The sequence below is a fragment of the Balearica regulorum genome, chromosome 11, assembly GCF_011004875.1.
Source record: "Balearica regulorum gibbericeps isolate bBalReg1 chromosome 11, bBalReg1.pri, whole genome shotgun sequence".
NCBI classification, from domain to species: domain Eukaryota; kingdom Metazoa; phylum Chordata; class Aves; order Gruiformes; family Gruidae; genus Balearica; species Balearica regulorum.
The window spans coordinates 1,985,619-2,012,482 of record NC_046194.1 but is presented as its reverse complement, the minus strand read 5'-3'; the positions used below and the strand labels follow the sequence as shown (position 1 = coordinate 2,012,482).

General features: G+C 49.8%; 2 protein-coding genes and 2 long non-coding RNA genes across 5 annotated transcripts in view; 1 reads left to right on the top strand and 3 right to left on the bottom strand.

Moving 5' to 3' along the window:
- Positions 1-3,334: 3,334 nt before the first annotated feature.
- On the bottom strand, positions 3,335-6,586 carry GPR174 (G protein-coupled receptor 174). Its single transcript, XM_010306258.2, has one exon. The coding sequence runs from the start codon at positions 6,584-6,586 to the stop codon at positions 5,606-5,608; it is 981 nt and encodes a 326-aa protein (XP_010304560.1). The 3' UTR covers positions 3,335-5,605.
- A 279-nt stretch (positions 6,587-6,865) lies between these two features.
- On the bottom strand, positions 6,866-13,506 carry LOC142603310 (uncharacterized). Its single transcript, XR_012837203.1, has 3 exons — positions 13,188-13,506; positions 10,807-10,879; positions 6,866-6,999 (listed from the first exon to the last, which is right to left on the bottom strand). It is a non-coding gene; the product is annotated as an uncharacterized LOC142603310 (long non-coding RNA).
- The window catches only part of LOC142603311 (uncharacterized), a 144,527-nt gene continuing 128,568 nt past the window's right edge, over positions 10,906-26,864 (top strand). The window contains exon 1 of one of the 2 annotated variants that reach the window (XR_012837206.1): positions 10,906-12,742. This is a non-coding gene — a long non-coding RNA (uncharacterized LOC142603311). Of the gene's footprint in view, positions 12,743-15,926; positions 16,905-26,864 lie in introns of those variants that run through there. The other variant, XR_012837204.1, reaches the window with a different exon arrangement.
- Positions 19,333-25,395, bottom strand: LOC104638458 (putative P2Y purinoceptor 10). The gene is made up of 2 exons (XM_010306257.2): positions 24,764-25,395; positions 19,333-21,540 (listed from the first exon to the last, which is right to left on the bottom strand). Exon 2 carries the CDS (start codon positions 21,488-21,490, stop codon positions 20,375-20,377), a length of 1,116 nt encoding a protein of 371 aa, XP_010304559.1. The 5' UTR covers positions 21,491-21,540; positions 24,764-25,395; the 3' UTR covers positions 19,333-20,374.

The window sequence follows — 26,864 nt, the reverse complement described above, 5'->3', positions numbered from 1 at the left end:
AAACTGGAATGCCATGTTTTTACCTCAAGTTTCCCAAATGTGTTCCTCTGGCATATTTTTCTTTTAGTTTTGAGAAATTCTAGAGTCTTCCTCTATTTCAGCAGTGTTACCCATGCAGTTAATTCCGAAGTGCAAATCACTATGTTAGAGAGAAAGGTGAGTGAAACAGGTTAATCTTGATGGTAGTTGCTGGTCCCAACAAACTCGTTACAGTGGTGAGTGGTGGTACCAGAACAGCTGTTGCAGATGTGTTCTGGGGTTTTATTGCTATCACTTTCTTCTTGATGGCTTTAACTGCATCTTTTTCCAAAATCAGATCTTTTGGCCACTAATGTCTATCACATAGATCACTTTTACACAGAGCTCAGTTTATCAGCCCAAATGCTGGAGCTCTTCTGCCTGACTTAACTGGCAGCGTGGAGTAGGCGCTGTCCAGACAGGTCCAGCTTATCTGCTCTCTTTTAGCCAGGGTATTTATCAAACCATCTCTGGTTTTAAATTTTTAAAAGATTTTATCTTTGTTGTTTTGTACTGGATGGGGTTGACTTGTATCTGGGTCACTCACTGTGTTGTTTTTGTTGGGTTGTTTTGTGGGGTATTTTTAGTTACTGAGTGGTGTCCAGCAGCCTCTGTGCTTGATGCTCTGTGTGCCTTTATGGCCAACAAGCTGTTTTTGTGATGCTGGGGACAATACTAATTTTTAGCCTCTAACAGCAAAGTGAAAAAGGAGGTAAACAGTGAAGTAGAAAAGTGTCAAAGTTTGCTGCTGTTGCAGCTTTGACACCAGCTACAGAGAAATGGGGAGTCTTCTCAGGACATTGAGCAACCGGATGACAAAATAGCAAATAAAAATCTACCACTGATAGAAGACAAGATGTGCAAGAGGGGGAAAAAAAACCCTCTGCTTAGGTAAGAGAGGCTGTAAATCAGCCCTTTTCAGACAGAAGGGAGATCTTTTGAGTTACATGGATAGCTCATGGGCAATGGCTGGTGATGGCAGAGGAGGTGAAGAGGACATTGGAGATGTTGGAGGACCTGTGCTGGGGCCATCAGCACATGGCCCTGACTCCGGGTGGGAGCAGGAGGTGGCAGGGGGTCCTGAGCGTGGGCAAGACCTCCCCTCTGCCAAGGCACGAGTCATGCAGAGGAGAGTGAAAAGGGAACTGGCTGCTCATGATGCAAGAGGAAGGGACACTGAAAGATGTTGTCAGGTGGCTGGCTCAAAGCAAGAGTGATATGTTTCTGAGCAATGTGTGTATAACTAAAATCGGGAATTCATTGCCACTGGCCTTAAGGGATCAGCAGGTTCAGGTGTACGTTGGTCAACCAGATTGGAAAAGAGCTTTTTGTGGCTCTGGAGAATGAAGCTTTCAGCATCGCTGTGGGAAGCCCCACAGTCAGCAGTGGAAGATGGCCGTGCCCAGGCAGGATTGCTGCCCACAGCCCAGCGTTTCAACGCTCTCCCCAAGCCCACTGTGAGCAGCAAGCAAGCTGCTTTGGTGGTCTCTGATCTGGCTCAATGCAACTGTCTGGTGAAGGTGTAGAAAGGAGAATGGGAAGAGGGACAGGCATGTGTTCTCCCACTTCTGCAGCAGCCTTTGCTTGCAAGTACAGTTTTAAGTCTCAACATGCAAAAAACCCCCCCCAAACCAACTACCAGATCATGTCTCTTCTCATGATGACAATGACACAAAGGAAGCTGTGAGAAGCGGTGCCTGAGGTGTGATGAAATCATCTGCAGCTGCTGCAGGCAATGCTTGCACTTTCCACAGCATGTGGGTTTGGAGGCGCGTGGCCATGTGGGAGTTGATGGAAACAGGGGGGCTGCAATGTGCAGCCTTCAGAAACACACAGAGAGCTCTGCTTCCACCTAGAACTGTGTCATCCTCATTCTCCTTGTTTCATGTATAAATAAGACTTCCCCAAAAACACTTGATGCTGCTTCTGAACAGCTTAAGGTCCCCAGGCGTCCCCTGAGACCTTCCCTGGGTCTGCGCTGTTGCCACAGTACCTTTTGGCCCAGCACAAATTAAACCTAACTCTGTGTCAAAAAGCCACTTGGCACTTCAGCACAAAGTCTGCCTGGCGAGGTGGTTGGCAGAGCCCTTGCTACTTTGCTTCTCAGCAATGACAGCCCTCTCGGGGGAGAGGTGCTTCTGGAGCAACCAGCGGAAATACTTCATGCAGAATAAAGGGGATGTTCTGGGGTTGGTTATTTTTTGCTCTCAGTTACACTCTGATTCAGATTCCCAGTCCAGTGCTGCAGACCAGATTTCTTATTCAAAAGGCTTTCTGGAGAAAAGATTTCTGTGGGAGTATCAGCTTCTGCTGGTTTTGAACAGGCTAGCGGAGAACTGCAGGCAGAGCTGAACAAATCTAGGTGAAGAATTGGATCTTGCCTGGCACAGAGCTTGAAGCTGGGCAGAAAAATGGTCAAGCAGCAACTGCTCCTTGCTGCTGCAGTGGCTGGGTGTTACTTGTCTTCTCCAAACCTCCTGTGTGCCATGTGCCATCCCCACTGGAGGCTTTCTTGGGTGGCAGAAATGCAGCAGAGCATTTCTGTGCTGATGTGCGATTGCTCCAGGGCTCAAGCATGGGCTGGTATCATGGATCCTGAGCCATCAACAGGACATGAAAATGAACCTTCTGTTAATCGAAGTAATCCTGCCTGCAGCAGAGGTGCTGTGGTGGGGGAGGGCAGGCAGGTCTCTCCTGAATTTGGCTCATGTGAGCTACTGCAACTATTACAGCTGACTTCCTGTTAAAAGAGACCGTTAATACTAATATGAGTAAACCACGTTGCTATGACAGTCAGGGGAACAGCTCGTGTTGCACCCACAGTGTTTTCTAGATGGGAAAACTTAAGCTTGTTGAGGTTTTTCTCATTGAACAATTTCTGAACTTCTGACACCGCTTTGTGTAACATCTTTTTCCCCTCGGAAGCTGAAAGTAGCTCTGGGGGGTTGTATGGGGCCATCCTACTCCCTACCCACGCGGCTGGGGACAGACAGCGGCCAGAAAGGACGGTGATGGGCTTGTGCTGGGTTTCAGCTATAGGAATTCACGTTGTCTTGGTAAACCTCTCGTGTGGGGCAGATGAGCTGCTGCAGGTTGCAGCACTGCGTTTTGTCCCTTTGCAAGCCAGTGTTTTGCTTTTCTCCCCGGTGTGAGGAGGAGGTGGTTAAAACAATTTTGAAAAGGCGTCTAAAATGCTCTACAGGTTCTCGAGAGGTGTCAGCAATCCAAGTGCTGCAACACGTTGGTCCGCATAAGTGTGTATTGGTGATGCAGGCAACTACAGAGGGGAGAGTGGGCCAAGAATTACATTTAATTGTTTTTTTAAAGGATTTTTTAATCACGTATAACAGGAAAATAAAAAATAAATATTTTTTCATTGCTGTGAACAAATTACAATGTGCTTTGTGGTTTCCATGAATTAGCAGTGCTTACTCAGTCAACACACTCAGGTATACACACACTGGCTCAGACTCCTGTAGGGATGAGGTGATGGAGTTTTGTTTTATTATATGGAAGGGTTTTTAAAAAGAAAAAAAATCTCTTTGTATTCCAGTGCTTCCTGGGATTCACATTATGTAGTTGCCCTCACAGAAACATGGTGAGGTGACGTGCACAACTGGAATGCTGCAGTGGATGGCTATAAACTCTTCAGGAGGGCTAGGTAAGGAAGGAGAGGCGGTGGGGTGGCCGTATGTGTTAGGGAGTAGTTTGACAGTCTAGAGCTTGATGATGGTGACCATAGGTTTGCATGTTGATGGGTAAGAACCAGGGGGAGTGGTGTTCCCCAGGGCTCAGTACTGGGGCCAGTTCTTTTTAATATCTTTATCAATGATCTGGATGAGGGGATTGAGTGTACCCTCAGTAAGTTTGCAGATGACACTCAGTTGGGTGAAAGTGTTGATCTGCTGGAGGATAGGAAGGGTCTACAGAGGGATCTGGACAGGCTGGATCAATTGGCTGAGGCCAATTGTGTGAGGTTCAACAAGGCTCAGCGCCGGGTCCTGCACTTGGGTCACAACAACCCCAGGCAATGCTACAGGCTTGGGCAAGAGTGGCTGGAAAGCTGCCCTGTGGAAAAGGACCTGGGGGTGTTGGTCCACAGCTGGCTGAATATGAGCCGGCAGTGTGCCCAGGTGGCCAAGAAGACCAACATCATCCTAGCTTGTATCACAAAGAGTGTGGCCAGCAGGATCAGGGCACTGGAACCGGCTGCCCAGGGAAGTGGCTGAGTCACCATCCCTGGAGGTATTTAAAAGACATGTAGATGTGGTTTAGTGGTGGACTTGGCAGCGCTAGGCTAGCAGTTGGACTCAATGATCTTAAAGGTCTTTTTCCAATCTAAACGATTCTATGATTCTGTGATCATTTTTCTACAAAATACATATATATATATTTATAAATTAAATCTGTAAAACAATATTTGCATTAAATAAAACCTAATACTGTCACAGTATTTTTACATTTCAAAATGTAACATTTCAAATGTTCACAGAAAAATAAATCTTACAAGAAGGTGCAAATGAAATACCAGTCAAGCCCAAAGCTTCTGTTGTTTGATTTTAAAGAAATTATTATTAAAAATACATCCACATTTGAACCTTTCTTAAAAATCTCTCGTAGCCTGTTGCGTGGTACCTTTGACTCTGCTCATAGTGAGTTCTCAGTACAGCAAACTTCAGAAAGGTTTGGTTCCTCTGACTGCATTTTAATCACGCTGCTGTTAATGAAGAGTAGATGTGTTGGGGCAGGGTCAGTTATCAGTGAAAGGGAAATAATTTGCCCCATCTTCGGTGAAAAGAGGACCTGAAAGACTTGATGGGCATCTAGCCCTCAAAGCACAGCCTCGTGGTTAAAGCTTATCCTAGGCTTCAAACCATATGGCTTTCGAGCCAGAAATGGGAACTGATGGCAGAAAAATAGTGTCTGGACGCTTCAATGACTTTGATTTGGGTGTATGTCATTTGCTGCGGCCCAAAATGGAGGCTTAGTTAATTATTTAAATGACAAGTCCTTTGGGGCCACCTTGTGCTCCTTGCTTCGTGGTCATCGTGGCTTGAGGCAGGTTCTTGGTACTCTCCATAGAAATTAGTCACAGCTGGATTGTCTTTTGCTTCAGAAATTTATAATACTGTGTCAGCTAGTAATTTTTAGGATCAAATTCTTTCTGCATAGAAAGACCCCAAAATCTTTGCTGCCCCTTGCTGAAGCCAGGGTGCGTGACCAGGATGGGGCAATGGCCCCACCAGTGACAACAGTGCACAGCATCACCTCTCGTCACGGGTCCTTGTCCTTCTCCTACTGCCAAAGGTACCTGCTCCTGGCTGCCCAGCTTAGAAATGGGGCCTGTGGGAATTGCACGGTGTTATTTATATTCAGAGAAAAATTGCAACCAAAGTATTAAATCAACATATTTTCAGTCAGGTTGGGTTTTGGCAGGATTTTGTTTGTTTTTCTCCAACCCTCACTGGAATCAGCAGAACCTTGTCTGAGTTGTCGCTGTCAGTGTCCTGGGGAAAAAAAAATTGGGCAAAACCCCAAAATATAGTGAACATTTGAAGTTCTTGCAACCGTTTGGGGAAGGCCAGCGCTAGTAATCCATGGTGTCCTCCCTGAGCACATCCTTGGAGTGCTTCCTCACGTAACTAAGGCTGTGGAGCTGAATGCTGTCTTGCAAATCCTGCCTGGAAAGGCGTCTCCTGAACTCATCTGTAGTAAAGTAGTAGATGACTGGGTCCACGCAGGAGTTCAAGCTGGCAAGGCACAAAGCTACGACGTGAAACACTGAGATCACCTTCTGGACACACCTGTTTTTAATCTTTTTTGTTTTGACAAAGAAATCTAGTGGAAAGCTGATATGATAAGGTCCGAAGCAAATCAGAAATACCAGAGCGCAGGTGAGAATCATCTTCAAAGCCTTTTTTTTCTCTCCGAGGTCATGTGAAGCAGAATTTTTTTCTTTTAATGATAAGATAGTTTTCCAGGAGCAGTATAGGATGATGAGTAGGGGTGTTACGAACCCCACCAATTCACCTATTGTCATCATTGCAATGGAGATGGGAAGGTCAACTTCCTTTACGGGGAGATCCACAAAACATGTGTTTTTAACATCCTGGTGAAGTCTGAGAAGCGGGAAAGGCAAACAGCCAACGCAGACCACGACCCACCCAATGATGCTGATATACACATCACAGATGCGTTTGCAGTCGCTGAATTTGAATGGGTGTATAAGAAACAAGTAACGTCTTACGCTGATGCAAACCAAGAAGTAGATGCTTGCGTACATATTGACATACTTCAGGTAGAAACAAAGCATGCAGAGACCTCCTCCAAATTCCCATGTCCCGGTCAAGTAGTAGAAAATCCTCAGGGGCAAGGACAAAACCTGCGATAAGTCCGCAATGGCTAAATTGATCATAAATATTACGGCCCTTTTAGTCTCTTTCATGTACCCGTAAAAGACCCACAAAGCTAATGTGTTTCCTATTAGTCCAGGGACCAGGATGAAAGTGTACGTAATCGCATAGTAGGGCTTGAGGTCTGTTTCGTTGCAGGTCGAACTGTTCGTCATGGTTGTGCTCCAGATCCGTGCTCAGCCCCGGCATGGTAACATGTTCCTCACTCGCATCCTGCAGCCAGGTTGTCCTCAGGTTGTCGGTGCTGAAATAAAAAGGTTCAGCGTCTGTGTGGGTGACTTCGGCTACCAGATCATCATGTCCACTCTGGGGAGGAGCTTCGTTATAGGGTGAGCAAGTTAATTAAAGTTCCGCTTGTGTGCTTGGCTCATGCTCTTTTCAGAAGTTACGAGACCTTACTCTAGTTGCTTGCAGGATTGACAGGGAGAGGATCCACACCAAGAAATGCATCATCGTGTGCCGCAGCAGTCAGCAGTTTATCACCAGAGCTGCACCTCTGTCACCTTTTGGGTGGCATTTCAGCCACTTCCCTCAACACGGGAGTTTGACAACCGACGTGGCCCCACAGCTGAAAGACAGAACGGTGCAGTTGTAACACTGCAGGGAGACACAGGTCTTACCAAGCAAAAGGTACAGGAAAGCTCACAAGAGTGGTAGGAGCATCTCTCAAGCAGAAAGCTATTGCTAGTGTCAGCTGTGGTGGTCAGCTCTTCTCCTGCCTAACAGGTGCCATGCCTCACCTAGGGCAGGGAGGTGCAAAACCACGGAGGAAAAAAGAGAAAATGTATTTAACTGCTGCTACAAACCAGCCTCCCGTGCAGTACCGCCAAGCAGAAGTCACCCCCAATTGCAGAGGTGTCCTGGTGAGCACCCTGCCTGCATCCCTCCTCGACGCCCAGGGGCAGAGGGATGCTCCCGCCTCACACAGCACTCATGAGTTTAACCCTCTCCTGGTCTTCCCAGGAAAGCCCTTCAGAAACTTCCCACCCGCAGCACGGCTACAGACAGCCGAGAAGATGACTGAACAAGATCTGTTCCTTATGTAAATGAGCCTGACACACACGCCTGAGAAATGAACATTTTCCACTGGTGCAGCCACCGCAGCGTGACGTGGAAGTCCCAAGGCAGTCACTTTCACCAAACTGGGGGTCAGGTTTTTCATTTAACTTTAATAAATGGAATATAGAACATATTTGCATGCAAGCAGGGACAAACAGCCCATTTATTGAACACTTTTTGCTGCAGAACTACATGCATTATATTAATTTGACTTGCTCACAACTTTTTTCTAAGACTTTCCTTTACCGATCTTGTGCATGTGACTGCTCTGGCTGTTGGAAATACCAGATATCATCACTATGGTGACTGTAGGTGGACCTTATTTAAACATTGTTTGCATTGTAAGCAGCTGATATTATCTGAATCTATCAGACAAACAAAATCTAACCCAGATCTGATAAATATAGGGGAAATGCAAACCTCTGTCCAAACTCTCTCAGGTTTGCTTTTTGCTCCAGAATGAACCTACAGGTCTAAGTGGGAAAAGTTTGTACGTACCAACCAAGATGCCAAAGGCACATTTATAAAGGCAAAATTATATCCTGCTGCAGTCTCTGAGGTTTTGTCCTGTGCTTTTAGGCATTAAAATGTGAACATTTATTAATGAAGCTGATGTTCAACACTTGCCAGTGTGATTACACCAAAACTTTGAAGTAGTTTTGGGTGGAAACAAAGTCTTCCACAAAAGGAAACCATGGGGGGGGAAGCAGCTTTTCTGTGCCCACTTGTGTGGTTTCTCTTGCATACCGTTGAGTAACGAGTCCAATAAGACTGAGAGGTTTTCCCGTCTTCCATTGAGCCAGGATCTAACATAACCAGTAGAGCAAAATGGCTCGTGAAATAATCCCGTTAAACTCCAGAAGCGACAATTAATAAGCTGCAGAGTTAATCCAATTATCCTTCTTTTCAAAGACTTTCCAATTTTTTTATTAATTCACTGCCCAACCTCCAATGCACAAACCTGTACGACTAATTCTAGAAATATGAGTAATCTCTTCCTCATGCAGGAGAACTAATTGGTGCTCACCTACTCATTCGGTTTGACCAGTCACTCACTGGTGGGTAACTTGGGCCAAGGGCTTCAGTTTCCAGTTGCTGGAGCTTGACTGGCGCAAGTAACTGGGAGGGGGCTGGGGACACGGCTGGGTTTTGGCAGTACCTGTCATGCCCTGGGCTTCCCTGGCCCTTCCGAGCTCACCCTTGGCAGCTGGTTAACCCCTCCGGGGCTTCCTGCAAGTGGCACCCACTTCAGGGGGATTCCTCCCTACTCCTGTGTACTGGGACCGAGCCAAACCAGTTGGCCAAAACCAGAACATCCTCCCTGAGTGGCTGGAAATTGCCTTGCTGGGCTTGACAAAATGCTGCGTATAGGTACAGGCAGAGCAGGCTGTGCTGGGGGAACTGGTACTTATAGAGGAACGGAGGGATGCTGACTTTCAGGTTGGTTCTCCGTGGTGATGCTGAGGCCCTGTGAAGACGTGCCCAACTTTACCGTTACAGCAAACTCCTCAGCGTGATGTATCTGGGCTTCCCATCCAGGGAAGGTCCTGCCAGGGTGTCCGAGCAAAACTAATGTCTCGACTTCTTGACTGAAGTTTGCTCTGAAGCACCAGCAGCAAGGAGCTCGGGTGACTTTACAGTGCCATCACTTGCTACCCGTGGAGGGTTCCCGTTCCTGCAGATGCATGTGTGTCCACCTGGCACCGCTCCATGAACACTGCTCGGCAGGGCTACGCCGGGCTGGGCAGCATCTACAGGGGTGTTTGCAAGATAAAGCCCTAAACCTGTGTCACCCAGTGATTTTTTAAATTTTTATTATTTTTTTAAACAAGCTTGCCTTTCCTCTCACCCCTTGCCCAGGGGCTCCTATCACCCAGTCAGGGAGGCTGAATCATGCTCCTTTTCCTCTGGCTTCATTCCCAGGTGGGTAAATCCACCCTACCTCCATTCCTGGGCCATGAGACATGCAAAAGGGAGGACAAGGTGCACTCCCAGCCTAACTGTCTGTTCACAGCCCAGTGCGCACACACTAGCATTTTTCTTGCTGCCCCCAGCCCGGTGCCTGCATGTCCCCGTCCCCACTGCACAGCATCTTTCCTACACCACCATCCTCTGCTCCTTCCAGCCCAGCCCCAGGGCAGGGATGCATTTGCAGCACCTTCTGCCTCTCCCTGGGGTTGCAAACCCGCAGCACAAGGGGTCCCAAAAAGTCCAGATAAAGCTGGGGAGCAGTGGGGGTGCTTGACCAGGGCGCCCAGAAACGCCTGTGTGAGAGCTGCTGCCTTTGGAGGGGAGGTAAAAACACAGCAATGTGAGAAACCATGCTTTGGAAATCCTGAGCAGTAGCGTTGTAAAGTTCAGCCAAATGTGCTATGTAAAAAGCAGCAGGATGCTAAAAAAAGCTCCAGAAAGAGGAAATTTTGTTTCGCATGCTCTGCGCTCGCTTCCCCTACCGGCTGCACCGGTAGGTGCGAGACTTTCCCCAGGCACAACTTCCTTCTTCCCCCGACTGGCTTTTCCCTCCCTGTCTTGCCAAGGTGACCCCACAGTTAGCCACATCGGCACTGGACGAACACTTCTTGGTTGTACTTAATGCATCAGAAACACCAGGTAAGTTTTGCACCTAGCTTTTACAACCAGGGCTTGTTAACGCTCGTTAACTCTGGGCACATGTTGTGTAAAGTGTTTTCTATATGCTGCAGGGCAGCCATGTATCCATATGAAGAAGCGCAAAAGCCGGGGATGTGGGAGCAGTCGCTCACAGCCGCAGTACCCGCGGGCCTGGCATGCAGCAAGGCTCTGCCCCATCCCACATCAGAGCCCGTCACACCCTCCATGAGTAGCGAGGCTCCTCACCTGAGGGTTGTTGTAACTGCCTGGGTCAACCCAGGACCCTCGTTACCAAATCCTGTGGGTTTCACCCCAGGAAGCAAAGCCATAGCAGCTCTTAAAACCCAGCTCGGTGGGAGGCTCTTAAACCAGCTTGGAGGAAAGCAGCCCATGGCCAGGCACTGTTTGTAGGTGCTGCCCATCATGTCCTGGTTCCCCTCTTGGAGCTCAGATCCTTAGGGAACCTGGGATGCTGCCCAACACCTCCTGTTCCCTCCTGGAGTCAGGGTAAGAGATCAGCCTGGCCAGATCCTGCCACTGAGTACCCTCCTTGCAAGGACCCCTGCGTGCCCAGGTGAGCAGTGGGTGCACAGGCACCCCGTGTTTGGTGTGGGGCTGGCGTTTAGGCTGTGAGAACCCGTAAAGCCTGTGGCAGAGGTGACAGAGCAGCAGCTGGTGCTGCACCTGGTGTCACCTGCTGACTTACCCTTCTGGGGGGAGGCTGGGCTGTGCTGCTGACTGGAACCTCGCTTCTGGTTTTCTTCCTTCTCCTCCACACCCTAAAGTAAAAGGAGAACATGTGCAGGGGTAATTTCAAATAGAGCTTTAGTTTCCTGCTGAAGCTGTGTGAGCAGATGCAGTGCAGTGGTGGCTCTGTCCCTCCCTGGGCAGTTGGCCAGGGGTGTTGGGGACGTGGGGCTGGCCCAGGGACCAGGGCAGCGGTGTCCTGTGCTGGGCTTCTCCTGGTAACTGCTTGGCTTTATGTCACCTGAAGTGCCGCTGGCCTACTTTAGTGGAGATAACTACTGGTAGTAGTAATTAATGGGTATTGACTGAAAATAGAAATAATGGAAGTATAAACTGATCATTGCATAGGATTGCTTTTTTGTTACTTTTAAGAATTTCAGGGGAGGATAAAGGCTTTTCTGCCTTGAAGCAATTTTCTGGTAGATATTTGGGGTTTCTATCCTCTTCCATTGGAGCAATGTTGCCTTTTGCTGGGCTAACTGTGGTGACCTCTCTTATTTCTTCTTTGGTAGCATCTGCCCACAGAGGCCGCAGTGTTTTTGTTAGGCATCCTCAGGGTCTCCTGTGTTTTGCTGTGCTTGTCCTGGCACAGCAAGATCCCTGACCCTGCGCTCCCAGCCCGGGCACCTCTGGGCTCCCAGCCTGGGTACCAGTGGCCTCTGGAGCATCCCTCCCTTCACCCCGCATCTGTTCTGCACCGCACACCAGACATACTCCAAGTTGCCGGAATATATTTGCTAAAGTGGTGTTTGCAAAGCAATATGGATGAGAGCAGTTTTTTTGTTTTGGCTCAGTTGCAGAGCACCAGAGCAAGTGCCTGTTCATCCCATCCGCTTTCTGTGGTTACCTGAAACATGAGTCACTAAAGGTGGTGAATGGTTGTTGCAGGGCAAAAAAGCAGTGAAACGGCGGAGATTTTACAGGTTAGGGCTGTGGGGCATTGGTGCAGCGGATGAAAAGGGGTCTTTCTAGTTCTGGAATGAAAAGGCTTCTTTCTAGTTGTTCTGTCACTAATTTCTCATTTGCTTATTATTAAGGTAACAGTGTTTCTGTGGCTTGCCTGGCCTGTGCTCCCTGCCTTTCTGCCCGTGTCCGTGCTGGGAGGAGCGTCAGAGCTGCTGGCATCTGCTCAAGGGAGACTCCTGCTCTGGCGCTGACATCTTGGGGAAGGGGCTGTGGGGCCAGATCCCCAGGAAGGATCCCTGGGAAGGAGGGCTGGGCTGCGGTGGTGGGGGGCCGGCTGGGTGGTGAGTCAGGCGGGCAGGCAGCTGGGGAGACCAGGGGGATTTTTGGCTGGGTAAATTCCAAGAATGTGCAGGAAAAAATAAACGCTCTGGTTTAACGCCACGTGAAATACGCTGCTTTACCTCTTAATCCTTTGCAAAAGCCCTTGTCCTCCCTTGTTAATGTTTATCCTGGTTAAAAAGGGAAAATAAACCCAGAGCAGCAGTGTTGTGTATTAGCCTAATCCCCCGCCCCCCTTCTCCCTTCCTGGCACACCCTGATGTCCCTGGTTAGACATGCATGGTAACCAGCACCAAAGCTGGGAGTTTTCCACCCAAACTGGCGGCGCGCGCTCCCCCAGGGACATGCAGCCTGGGCTGCCCGGGCTGTGAGCAGTGCTGGTGGCATGGATAACCCTGCCTCCTCCCTGCCCTGCCTCTTCTGATTAAGTGGAAAATTGCCAGTGGAAAGTCAGCGTACGGCATCTTGTAAAGACCAGGCCGCTTGAGAAAATCCGTTGGACAAATACAGTGAGATGAGTCCAAGTGAGACCCGGAGTAATGAGTAAATCAGATCAGTTCTGCCCAAGCTTGTGGAGATGGGGTTGTATGGCCACAAAAAGTCCACTTAGAGACAAGTCCCTTCCAAAGCAGCTGTGGGCTTTGCAACAGGTAAGAATTGCCACAATTGGTGTTATTCTTCAAAGCAGCTTCTTGATAGTTGTGTAACAGAAAATACGGTTTGAATCTTCATGGCTGGCTGTTTTGGCTTAAGCCGTACCCGCCTCTCCCTCGGATGCGTGGAGCATCTCATGAGCGCTTACAGGAGCTCGCTCTTCTAATAGATGGAGATATTAGCTCCTCACCCGTACCTGGGCTTAGCCTGCATCTCCTCACTTCTACTCATTTACTTTTGGAGATTCATGGGGGTCGGTGGTTAATGCTGGACCCCCCTGTCTCTTGGTGGCGTGTCCCCATCCCCCCTCGGCACTTCTAGTGCAAGTAGGAAGAGGCACTGAGTCCATGTTGTGATAATAAAATATTTAAAAAAAAAGCACAATTTAAACCCGCTAGCCTGAACCAAAGGTAACCGATGATAAAAGGATATCGGTCCTACCTTTGCTGTCTTGGTGGGCTGCTCCGGTGTGACCCTGGGGGCCCCGGTCCACGGGCGCTGGCAGCGGCTCCCCACCCCTCTCGACGTGCAAAGCAAAAGTGCAACTGCCGGGAGCAGCAGCCTGCGCCCACGCGGGAGGGGAGCGGGGCTCTCCCCGGCTGGCAGCACCTTCTGTGCTCTTCCTCCTGTGTGTGGGGCCGAGCTGGACCTGACCCTTTTTCTTTCTTTTTTTCTGTAGTTTGAGAGATATATATATATATATGTTACAGGCGGTGTTGGTTTTGGGGTGTTTTGGAAACCGCCGCTGCGGCATGGCAGTTGCTGCTTGCTGTGAGGTTGCTGTTGCCCCAGCAGCCTCCCCCGGTGGGGGTGGGGGGTGCAGGGGCTCGACACCCCAGCAGCGCCCGGCTGAAGCTGCGCAGGCTCCCACAGGCAAGCACCGGCTCGCAGAGCCCCCTTCTGCTCAGGGCACCCAGCTAATGAGGCTCATGAGGCAAGATGCTTCATCAATTATTTTCTTCTGCCTTCAGCTTTCTGAGAAAGGTTCCTTTGCTCTCATCGGGACGTTTTTACCCCTGCGCGCCACGCTTTTTGGAGGGGGGCTTTGGAAAGTCATGTTGAAGCTGATTGTGGTCTGATTCGGGCTTCCCCAAAACCAGGAGGTTCTCCATGGTCGTTATTTTCTTATTCAGTGGTTTTCCACAGCTCGTGCGGGGCAAACCAGGGCCAGAGCTGAGGATTCCTCTCTTCCAAACGCATGCTTGTGCCATGAAGCGGCGTTGCCCGTCTCCACGTTCCCGAGCCACCATGGCCCCCTGGCTCCGCACCCACTGGCCACTCAGCTGGTGATGGCCATCAGCAGAGGGCAGTGCTGGCCGCGGCACCGGCTGCTCACGCGTGCCTCTGCGTCAGTGGCTTCATGATTTTGAAAAGGAGCACTGCTGTAGTTAGCCATCTGGGGACTCGAGCTCAAGAAGTATTTAAAAAAAAAAAAAAATCAACAGAGATCAAGGATTCTTGATTTAACTTGTTTTGAAAAAGTGAGGGTTTTTAACCCCTTTTGTAGCAATTCTACTTAAAATTATTTGTAACGTTTTATTTTCATTCATTCATGTTTCTTGCGTGTCTGCTCGGGAGAGCAGGGCTTATTTTGCAGTGTGACTTATGGGGAGGTTTGTAGCTCCGCAGAGGTGCTGTGCGGATGCTCGGGAGCAGTCGGTGCGGTCCACTGCCGTGTCCCCAGGCACCGCCATCACCCGCCACGGCCTCGCGCTCCTGCAGGAGGTATCGGGGTCCCAGTGACACCTACTCCTTTAAAGCATTATTGATTTACTCCCATAACAATTCCAGCTTATAGCAGGGTTTTGTAGCTCTGTATACTTCTTTTTTTATTGTGGTTTATAGGAAATTAATCTCTTGGGCACATCGTAGGCTTTTATAGCCTCACAGCGTGCCAGGTTTGTCATCCCTGCGGTGGCACAGCTCCTCGCTGGCGCTTTGCAGCTTGCACCTCCCAAAACACACGAGCACTTGCCTGTTTCAGCAGCTAATACTCCTACTAGTTAAAGCTCCTAGCCTTTTTTTTTTTTAAGCTGATTACTTCGTGTGCCTTAATTAATCTTGTATGGGAGCCAGAGCTTTCAGCACTGTGGGATCTTCACCGCAGAGTTGTCCCCTGGGTGCGGGAATGGATTAATCTGCTGGTGCTTTTGGACTACAAGCAGCAGAGGTTTGGGGTTTGTTGTTTAAATGGGGTTTATCGCTGTTGCAGAGTCTCCTGGGCGATGTGCTGAGACCTCAGTGGAGGATGCTGGCGTGGTTCACGTCAGTCCTGAAGCATTTCTGTAATTGCAGTGGGATCTGGGATGCAAAATTTTCCCTGTGCTTGCCAGTGCCTCCCAGCAGCTGCTTCTGCCGTGTATTCTTACACTTTGCAAAGTGTTTTCACCATAGTGATTTAAAGAAAAACCTTTTATTTCCTTCCCCTCCCACCCCAAAATTATGTGATGTGAAACCTGGCAGTCCCCAGGCTCTGCTCCTGTCCCGGCAGCCTTTCCCTGCGTGACCCTGGCACTCCCCAGCTCTGCAAAGGGGACCGGGGGGCCGAGGGGGTGGTTTGGAGCCCACTTTAACAGCCCGCAGAGTTGACACCAGTCCCATGAGCAACAGCGGTACCACCCACCTCCACCTGGGCTCTGAAGATGTCTTTTTTTTTTTTCTTTTCCTAATCAAATGTATGATGGATGCTCAATTTTGCACTTTCATTTCCGCAGAAGCCAGCCTATTTATAAGAAAGCATAGCCTGCGCTTGGGGCAGCGAGTGTATTTACTGTACAGATAGACTTTTGTTTCAGAAACACCTTTCACGGCATAACCATATCCTGTTTTGCTGGCGCTGTGCTCAGCGTGCACCGCTGCCAGCATCCATCCCGTTTCCCGTCACTCCAGGAGCCGTCACGTGCGGCAGCACCGGGTCAGCCCCTTTTTGGGGTGCGTGGGTGGGAGCCCGAGGGCGCCTTGCCCAGCTCACCTTTACTGGCAGCCGAATGCCAGTCTCGGAGTTGTGCCGTCCCCTGGCATGGGGCGCATGGTGGCACCGTTCCCTAAACCTGCCATTGCTGAGGCCACCAAAAATCAGGAGAACTTGGAGCTGGGCACCAAATCACAAAGCACTTCTTTCACAGTAAAAGATAAAATTTTATTTTACTTCTCGTATTACTTATGTTGTCTTATACTTGCATTTTATCTTATAAAAATTGGAATTTTTCAGTTCATCTAAGCTTGTGCTTCCTGACCTTGTAGGAGATCCTCAGACAAAACCAGTTAAGGTCTTTTTTTGGTCTGCGCAGACGGTCTGTAATAGAAATAACGTCTGAGAATAGGTTACATGTCTGCTCTCCACATGGCCGGTGATGACCCAGGAGGAGCCCGGGGAAGGGCAGGAGCATGTTTGCAAAGGGGGAGCAGGCGCAGGGCCCCAGCCCCGCTGTCCGTGGGTGTCCCAGGCTCTCGTCCGCAGCTCCTGGCATCAGTGGGGCTCGTGCGGAGCCAGGGATGCAGCCGTGCAGCTTTCACTGTGCCGGGGGCTAAAAAGTTCTGGATTTTCCTCCCCAGCCTCGGTGCCTTCCCTATCCGCCTACAGCAGGGAAACTTTCTTTAAAAAACAACAAAAAAAATCCCATTAAGAGGAGCAAGACTGAGCGATCGGTGGGGCAAGGACTTGCTGACTGCTGCAAGGTTGAGGCTTTGCTCTCGGAGGAGAGCTAACCCTTGCAGTGCTGAACACGGCTGTGGCATCGACACGGTTCCCAAAACCCTTTCCCTTGTGCCGTGAGCGGGACTCTGCAGCACCGGAGGGACTGACGGGCATCCCTGGGTCTCTGAAATGGTGCTGTCCCGTTGAACACTAGTCACCCCGGCTTTGCAGGGTGCTGCCGGCTGAGCCCATGAATCAAAAAAATTGGACTCAAGTCTGATGAAATCATGACTGTCTGGAAAACGGCTCCCTGGCTTGGCTTAGTTTAAAGCAGCAAAATTTGCTTTCTGTGCATTTAGGTTGCAGACAGAATTGAAGGTGTTGGTGTGTTTGTTCCTTTGCAGGCACAGCATTTTCCTCTCTCCCCAGTGCGAGGTGGGTGGATGGAGCAGCAGCTCGTTGCCAGCAGCGCTGGCTATCAGCAGCGTGCCAAAAATCATCAGTCTGAGTCTCGCTACCGGGTAGGTGGTGCGAGCTGGGCTGAGGCCGAGCGGTTTTCCAGAGGCAAAGTCGCTTTGCTGGGGCTGGACTGGAAGTATGCGGTCATGGAGGGAGGGAAAAGGTATTTTTAGCAAAGAGAAAAGCAGTCTTCCCTCCTTTCGCGCGGTGCCCTAGGAAGCATTGTGTGCAAGTGGCAGCTGCTCGGATATTCCAAAGTATTGCACAATATATAAAAGTATGGTATGCGTGGAGGGGTGTACGTGTATATGGATGAACACACATGTAAAAGCAACTAAGCAGTTCTAGTCAAAGCCAGCTGTGAAGGATTAAGCTGTATAGAATAATGAATTGCATGTGAAAACTCAGGATATGCGGATGTTGTCGGTGCCGGCGGAGGTCCGGCGGAGCTGCCAGCTTTGCAGCTCTCCCTGCTGCTGCAGCCCCTCGCCCTTTCCAGTGGGCGGCATTTCTGGAGCCATCCTGCCCGTGTGCCTTGCTGGGGAGGAAATCATCACGGCCAAAATCGTCACCAGCACCTTATTGGTCTGAGCTCTCGGGCTGGCTGAGGCCGCCTGGCAGAGCGAGCATCGTGCCATGGGTTTGTCCGTGCGAATAGCTGGGGATGGTAGGTGGAACCGAGTGGCCAGGGTCTGTAATTACCTGGAAATTTCCCTTTCCTGAAAATTAATGAGGGTAAAGCCCAGCATTGGGGTTATTACTGGCTGAAAACCTGTGAATAAAAGGTTTAATGCCCACAGGTAATGGCTTTGAGAGAAATCCTGAAAAGCTTTCTCCTCCCCACACGTCAGCTCCCAGTCCCCTCTCTCCCTTCTCTTCGACCTTGAGCTTTTCCCTTGTAAGAAGTTAGGTCATGCCTTGGCCTTGGCAAAGCAAATCCTCAAAGCCGCAGGGTTTTTACCTAAATCTTCTTAGGGACTTTGTAGAGGCAGATGTCCCCCAGCCCACTCTGACCTGCTGCCCCTCGCTCCCTGCCCCCAGCTCTCGTGCCTCTGCACCGGGGACCAGCAGCGTCCCTGTCCGTCTGTCCCCCCCTCGATGCAGCATCCAGGTGGCAGAGCTTCTGCTGACCCCAAATCCCTGTGGTTTGGGTCCCAGCACCCAGCCAGGGGGTTTGTGGTAGTGGAACTGGTGTACTGTGATAAAACAGGAGGGCTGGCAGGCATCTTGTGGCCTCTGAAGGGCAGAAAGCACTGGTCTGTGCTGGAAAAAGATATTCCCTCAGGGAAAACCCAGCAAAATCCTTGCTATCCAGTGCTTCTAACCCAGAAAGGGATTTTTCTGCTGTATTTCCAATGCAACCTGTGGTGCCGGCAAGCCTGAGGGGCAGCCCTGGGAAGGGTTGCTGTTGTGTTTCTGTGCCACAGATGAGTGAGAGGTTCTAGTTGCTTTCTTTTTCCTGTTTTCTTTTTGGAAGGGGAAAGCTGTATTGCAGAAACTTCAGAAAAGTTGTGCAATCTGAAAACAAGCTGGCAAAGTCCCAGTGGTAACTGGAGCTACTGGGAAACCTGGAGCTGGTGCTGCCAGTAAGGTTGGAGCTGCAACAGGGGCTTTGCGGTCAGTCTGCAGGACTTACAAATATTTACCTGTGGTTATTGATGGCTACCTGGACGTCCACCCCGGCTACTCAGGGTTGTATGGTTCCCGAAAGACACTCGCAGGCTAAAACCACGCTCCCGGTTAAGGTGCTGGTGCTGTGACTTGTCCCGTCTGTGGCGGCTGCCTGGAGCTGGGTCTTCCCAGCCGTGGCATCGGTGAGGTTTTGCTTGGGTTTCCTGTTTTGCCTGTGCACACAACTGGGTTTGTGCCATGTGAAACAGCTTTTTTCAGCCCTCAAAACTCTATTTTTTTCCTCCCAAGCAAACAAGGAAAACGTGTCCTTTTCTATTCCTTTTTTGTTGTTGTTGCGAGAGGAGGAGGAGATTTGGGACAGAGTGAGCTGCTTGGCAGTGTGTTTTCTGCCCGTCTCAGTGTTTTTTGCCAGTCTCTGGCACGCTCTAAGTACCAAAGCAAATTCCTCCAGGTTGTCTGGATCTCCCCTAGTCTTTCTAAGACCGGCCTTGGCAACGTGAGGGTAAACCACCGCCCGCTCTTCCCAGAAACGCTGCACGGGTTGGAAATGTGCATCCAATCATCAGCAAAGCTGTTTTCTATCAAACCCCCTCTGCCTACGTTTACTTACATAATTCCCCGAGGAGTTTTTTTTGGGGGGATTCAAGTCGTCAATGCCTTAGCCCACAAGGAGGAAACCTCACAGCCCCCACGCTAGCCACTCTGCGAGGGGCTGTGGTGGCAACGGGGCCTCTCTGAGTCCCAAAGTGGGGCTCCCCCCCCCCACTGCAGATTGCACCGTTGCTCTGAGAGCAGACGTGGTGCGTAGTGAGACTATTTACAAGCACTTAAAATAATACCCGCAAGGCTAAAATACATGTTGCGATCATTTTATTTCTTCCAGAGTTTGAAGCTTTAACGATGCTTAAGATTTTTGTAAACTTTTCTCAGTACCCAGCAAGGGCTAGGACTTTTTTGGTTTCTAAAGCAAAACTGAGAAGCTTGGATAACATCTTAATCTGCAACCACAGGCTTTAGCAAAATGCCAAATAACACAAGATTCCCAGTAACAACACAAGAGATGGCAACGCCAGCTACAAGTCCTCCATCCTGCGGCTCGCGTTGGGTCTCGGCAAGTAAATGTGCCCTGGGAGGTGTCCTTCATCCTTCCTGCTTTTTGCTTGTGCCATATTCATCCCCCCGTAATCAGCCGAGCACCCCGTAGCCCCCGGGAGCCAGGTGGACTCCCTTGCTCAGCTCTGGGTGCCTTTTTCAGTAGCATGAGCGGAGCTCAGTTCATTTGAAAACTCCCTTTACTGCTGATATGGATATAGGTTAATAATCTTTGCTTGATGTATGTTGGAAAGTTGTAGTTTTGCAGTCCAGATTAGGTCCAGATGATTTGATTTTTTGCAATGGAAAGAGGTTTGGTTTACCTAGAGATAACTAACTGTCCTCATCTAGAGCCTCACGTGAGCACGGTGGGTGCCGTAAGTCATCACGGGCCGCAGGTAGCTGCGGTCGGGGCTGAAGCTCCCCTGGTGCTACCTCCCCGAGCTGCGCTGAGGCCGAGCTGCCTGCTTACAACTCGGGATTCAGAAGGATTTTGAAAAATGACAAATGTGTAGAAATACTGAAACAACAGAAGTGAGAGAGGACCCAAACCTGGCTGCAGTTCAACACAGGAGAAATACTGACATCAGGCTGTTTCAGGTATTTAACAATAACGTGATGGAGAATGCTGTAAGGCAAAGAGTCCCCAACAACACAACCAGCAAATCTTTTTTTCATCAAAATGTCCTTCTAGGTCAGATACTGGCATCTGTTACACACAAGGGTAATTCAAGACTTACTTGGAGTCCTAGCGCAATCTTCGCTGAAGCTATGAGAAGCACCTACACAGAGAGACATAGCTTATGTTTCAAGAGATGGACTCCAGCAGAAGCTCGTCAGGCGGTGCAGGGGGCATTTCCATGCTGTTTATTTGGCTGAAGAACTTGGGAAGAGACCTAAACCTAAAGCGTGGAAGGTTTCTCTTTTTCATACGAATGTTGTGGCCGGTTTTGGTGATGGAGAGGTTGCTCCCGTGGCGTGTGAACCAATCTCGCAGGGCAGCACAGCTGTGGTGCAGCAGCTGGTCCTGGAACTCAGAGGTCATGAAGTAGTAGAGGACCGGATCCAGGCAGGAGTTGAGGCTTGCCAGGCAGAGGGAGATGGGGTGAAAGCGGAGCGTGCTCCTGTGAATGGCACAGTCCTGGATGATGTTCTCTATAACCATCATGAAGAAAGGGAAGTTGATGTGGTAGGGGGTGAAGCAGATGAAGAAGACAGCCGCGCACATCAAGACCATTCGTAAAGCCTTCTGCTTCTCGCTAGTGTTTTGCAGCTGCGTTGGACACTCCCGCAGGGACTGCCACATCTTCCAAGTGCAGCACGCAATGATGCCAAAGGGGATGACAAACCCAAACAGCTCCGCTACCGTCACCAGTGCGATGGAGGCTCCCGGGCTCAGCTGCTTCACCCCCAGGTCTGAGAAGCACGTGTTTGTGCTGTTGGACAGGGCTGGGCTCCTCACTATGAGCAGGGGTAAGCACGCTGCCCCGACGAAGAGCCAGACGGCAGCGCTGATGGCTGCGTCGTACCGCCGCTTCCAGTCCTTGGCTTTGAAGGGATGCAGGAGGAAGAGGTACCGCTGGATGCTGATGCAGGTGAGGAAACAAATGCTGGCGTACATGTTGAGATACTTCAGGTAGAAACACACCTGGCAAAGAAAACTTCCAAACGGCCAGGTGTGGTTTATGTAGTAATACATCCGTAAGGGCAGCGAGAGGACGTGAGCCAGGTCGGCCATGGCCAGGTTGATCATGAAGATGACGGCTTTGCTCTTCTTGCTGATGAAGCGGCACAAGACCCACAGGGCAGCGCTGTTGGCCAGGAGGCCGGGGATGAATATGAGGGTGTACGTGGTTGCGTACAGGGTGGACTGGAAGGACATCTGGGGGTTGGTACAGTTCCCGGAGGACGTGTTGCTCTCCATCTCGGTTGAGTCCCCTTGCTCATGGGGTGATGAAGGTGCATGGAGGGTATCTGTAGGGAGTAAAAACAGATGCTGTAAAACAAAAAAACTCCCCGTAATTTCCCCACATGGAGTAAATGTGCTTCAGCTCTCCAGGGTTTTTCAGGAACACTTCTATTGCATATAGCTTTCTGTCAAACTCCCATCAAATTGGTACTCTCTGATACGTCTACAAGCGACTTCGGTGGGACTGTAAATAACCAGGGACTTTAAACAGGGCCAGGCACTGTCTTTTTGGACCCATGCAGTGGTCCAGTGTGAATCGGCAGCAAAGGCAATAATTAGCATCAGCAAACGGTGGTGCTGGCAGGCAGCCGACTGGAGCAGAGGCCAGCGGGAGCGGTGCAGACAGATCTATCAGAGCTCTGGCTCCAGATTTAAGGCTCGATTTATAAACTAATAGCTGGCCGAACACACGCCAGTTGCTCTGCCTGTCCTGCTAACTCAATTGCAGCACTCATGGCACATTGTGCAGGCATCGTGTTGTAGCAACAGCAATTATCCTCCAGCAATAGTCCAGGACATGAAGGAAGATAAATACATCTGTCTCTTCGTTAGAGCAGAAATTCTTTTCATCCATTTACCCATTTCACCTCATCCAGCCGGCACTGAGGGTATTAGTGGGTCAGGGGAAGTTCACAGGTACCTGCACAGCTCTCCAGAAAGGTCATGGATTTTGCCATTCGGGAGCAGAGCCTGCAGGGAAAGGGTCTGCTCTTCTGGGAAGAGGTGATTCGGTGGCAGCAGGTTACAAACCACAGGCCTGTAGCATCACCCGCAACAAAACAGTGCGAGATTCCCCTCGGAAACGGAGCCTGTAGCTGCCTGCAAGGTGTCCGGCTGCCGGCCCTGCCCTTCCTGGGGACCAGAGCCCGGTCTGGCAGAGCCCTGAGCACCTCTTGCTGTTGCCACCGAGCCCCTCAGAGGGGTATTTAATTAAGAAGCAACCAGGGGTGCTGTGTCCCACAGCCCTGAGCCTGGCGTTTGCTACGGCTTTCTGAAAGCTAATTACCCGCAGCGGGGACCGGGCTTCTGCGTCGAGCCCAGCAGTGCTTTGAGGTGCAGGGTGAAGGCTCCTCTGCCCTGCTCCTCCTCACCTAGGCAGCTCTGCAGGGGCGTTGCCATGTTTTCAGTTTCAGGAGGAAGGTGATATATTTATATATATGTAGATGCATATATAGATATATAAAAAATAAAGTCGGCAGCCTCTCGGCTGGCTGCCCAGAACCCACACCGCTGCTGCGAGAAGGGTCAGTGCATTGACCCCTGTTTCTGTGCACGTGCAGTGTTTGTGCCCTGGTTTCTGAACTGAGCCCTTCCCAAACTGCCTTTTCCCATTTGCTGATTTTATTTTTTTTTTCCAGGGTTTAGGTGCAAAAAACCAAGGCTGAACTGAAACTCTGGCTGTAGGCAGGCTGCTGGGCTACTGAACCTCTTGGCTGCTGACTCTGAGCCAGTAGCCCGGGACTGGAGGTTTCGGATTTCCCCGCTGAGCAGGGACATCACGAGGGGACAGCAGGAAACAAACCCCTTTGGTCCCTCCAGCATCCCCACATGCTCCTCACCTGCCTGAAAACCTGTGCTCAGCCGGTACCCTTTGCACCGAGTCTGTTCAACTCTGGAAAAGCGGTGGCATGATGCCTTATCTTCACATCCCTGCAGAAAATAGGGATGTAAACTGCCAGAGAGCATGGGGAACGCAGCTATTCCCAGCTCCTGTCACAGCCTTCCGGCAACAGAGGTGACACTCGCTGGTCTGCGTTTGTGCAAAGGATTATAGAGCACCCGGAGTCCCTGTGCCACCATCTCCTGCCCGACACTCATCTCAGCCCAAATCCTCAACCCTGTCCCTGCAGGTGTAACCATGGGGAGGCTCCTTGCTGGTTTTCTCCACTTCTCGGCTTTCCCTGGGAGCGCAGGAGTGCCTGTTTCTCGGCTGGGTGTCACTCCTGGTACCCAACACAGTTTTTAGGTGCCAGCGCTTGTCAGGGCAGCTGGCAAGAAAGCAGCAGGGAGGTCCCCGCTGAGCCGCAGCTGGTCTGGGTTCAGGCCAGTGCCCAGTCACTGCAACGCTTCCTGAAAGGGTAGATTTTTGTATTTATTATTGTTTTCCAGTTTTCGCCTTTCCCCCCGCCTGCGCCTTGCCCCAAGCCCCTCCAGCTCCCGCCATGTTTTGCTGTCGGTGATGTCTGTGTCGGGGCAGGGATGCTCCTGTGGGCTTTGGCAGGGGTTTTGTTCAGCGACTTTATAAAGCTCGTACAAAATTCTCCCTGCTATTCCTTGATTGTTTTCCTGTTTCCTCTACGCACAGATTTACAGGCAGGCGGGAGCGTTTTTTTTTCTAAGCGGCAAAGCTGCGTTTTATCCAGGTGCGTGCTGAAATTACACCGGTGGGACCACTATCATTGCCAGAGGAGTAAGACCGCTGCTTGGGGATGTAGCATTGTGTTAAACATCAAGACATTTTGCAGTTAATTAGGCAGTTAAGGCAGCTATTAAAACACCCGTGTTTCTTTTGCTTCGTGTGTTAGCAGCATCTCTTCCTGGAGGCGTCTGTGGCTGTCATGATTGGAAATCACCCGGCTGCTCTGAATCACTCTGCACCCCACCCAGCCCTACATTTACTACTCCCAAATCCGCTGGCAAACTCGCCCTCATCTTTTCCATGGGTCGGGTGGACAAACCAGGCTAAAGCTGCGCTCCAGGCGTGGCTGGGGGGAGCCCCGGAGCTGGGGGGCTGGGGCAGAGCTGCCTCCCTTCGAGCCTGGGATGCTAGGGGGGGAAAAAGCAGTCTAGGAAAAGAAAAAAAAAAAAAAAGAAAAAAATTCACTTTGGGCTTGAAATAAGCTCCTGATTTGAAGTAGTGGAGGCTTTCTGGCACTTGTGTTTTAAGCAATAATTTTGTTTGTTTAATCCAGGCACTAGTAGGAAACATGTAAACAGAGCTGATCGGTTATGGCAGCCTCTGTCAGTAATGACAAAATTGAAGTATTTGGGGTAAAACAGACTTTCCCTGCGTACGCAGCACCCTGCTCAGCTGCACCGAGCTCCGCTCGCCCACCCCTCGGAGCCGAGCGAGACAGAAATATGTGCGCGCTGCGAGAAGCTGCTGAGGATGTTGCACCAGCTTCTGATAAGATCTCATGAAGAAGAAAAGAAAAAAGTGACAGCACTGCTCAAACCTCCTACAATTTCACTCTACTGAAGAAAACACACAGCAGAAATCAAGCTTACCTTCCTCTGAGTCCCATCCTTCAGGGGGGTGACATCCATGCTAGAGAGCAGGAGGAGCAAGCTTTCTGCTTTTATTTCCTACCGATTTTCGCAGCAATCCCAGCCCCAGCGGCTCCTCGTTAAACTTCCACATGTTTTCTGAGCGCTGGAATCCTGCCGGCATCTGCAGCCCAGTACAGTGGCTGTAGAACAGGAAATCCTGTATTTTGTTTCTCTTCACCGTACAAAATGTGTACAGCTCATGACGTCAAACCAGCAAGGTGATGACGTCATTTGAGCCAACTGTCGGGTGATAGAGACCTCGGACGTGGATTTCTTTCCTTCTTTTTGCACAGAAGTTGTGTTAGGTGACAGTGTCCTTCAGTCGAGCTGCTTCTGCTTTTATCCCCAGCCGCTTGCCATTTGCTTGCTAAAAACTATAAAACACAGAAGCAAAAATCTTCCAGTAAGCATTTACTAAAGGAAAACTGAAAACTGTGCCAGTATAAGTTACTGGAAGGCAGCAATTTTTCTGCGTTTTCTTGGAAGTTTGGTTAGCCTCAGACAATCAAGGCTATAAGCTAAAGCTAAGGGTTTGGATTTTATTTCTGAAATAATATGATAGTTTAAGGTGGAGATTTTCTCAAAATTCTGTTGTTTAAAAAAACCTATAATGTGTGTCATTCCCAATTTCTTTTTTTCCTTTTTGCCTCCTTTAATTCTTTTCCCATATATATAAAATACATATTATATATATATACATAATTATATATAATTTTTAGTTCTTTTACTGCCTGCTAAGCATGACCTTCTTCTTTCTGAATTGCTGAAAGCTGGCAGGCATACATCGTAGCGTAACCTATTACGAGCTGCCTCATTTCCAGCTGAACAGTTTTACTCGATATACAGCATCCCATCTTACGGCCCAGGGCTCGCAAAGATAATGTGGCCGTTGGCGTCTTTCCCTTTCTCACCGTAGGTAGCGTATAAATAGAGCTATCCTTGCCTTCCTCATCTATTTACCATAATTGGTCCTATGACCCCGCAAAATTAACAGGAACATAACTGTGGAAGAGAAATGAAAGGAGGAAGCTGTTAAACCCTTTTGCTGTAGAATAAGTGGCCAGCTCGGGCTCTGGGGTGAAGCGTGCATCTTTCCCCACAGCATCGGAGCCCACCGGCTCTGCGGTTGCCGGGGTTTCTCGGTGCCGGCAGTGATGCTGCTCTCAGGGACCTGAGTGTGCTTCTGTGCCGTGAAGTGGAGCTTCACGATAGTAGCGTAGAAAATAGAGAAGAGGATCTTTGACCTGAAGGGTCCTGGGGTGAGTGGAGATGCAGTTACTTAAGTCCGTTGACCAACATCCTCCTGAAAGCAAGATTAGTTTACGTACAGTTTATATACCAGCCTCCATGGACACGTCTATGGGCTTCTTCATTACCTCTTGCTTATCCATCATGTAAACATAGTCTGCCAGCAAGTAAGTACCTGTGAAGCCCCATGCTCCTTGTCTCAGCTGAGAGCAAAGTGATTTGGAAGACGCAAGACCTGCCTATCATTCCAGGTTTTCTTCTTGTGCATCTTTTTCAGCGGCCGATGCTGATCCTTGGAAGAAAGAACAGTGCTCGTGTATTTACAAAACGTTCACAGAGGCATAGAAGGGAGGCTGGCGCTGCGCCCCATCCCTCTCCAGAGGTTAAAGGTTGATCCCAAAGTGAAGTGGCTGCTTTATCAGGATATCCTGCCTAGGACATCCTACTTCTGTGTCCAAAGCACACATCCAGTGCCGTATCCAGCCATCTCTGAGCCCTATTTTTAGGTCGGTGTTTACAGCAGGGCTGCTGGGGAAGGAGAGGTCGGTGGATGTCAGACCATGGTGAGGGTCAGACCCACACCTCGGGGTTCATAACGCGTCCTTCCTCCGCTCATCAGCTTTTGGAGTACTTTTGCAGAAGATCACAACCTTCCTGGTGGTGAAAGGCTGATGGATTGACAAGCCTCAAGCCATTTCCTTCAACATACACTAATCAACCTCTCCATTCTTCTTTCAACTGCGTGCGTATTTTTGTTTAGCATTTCTGCTCTTCCGGCTCATTACCAATACTAAATATGCATTTTTATACT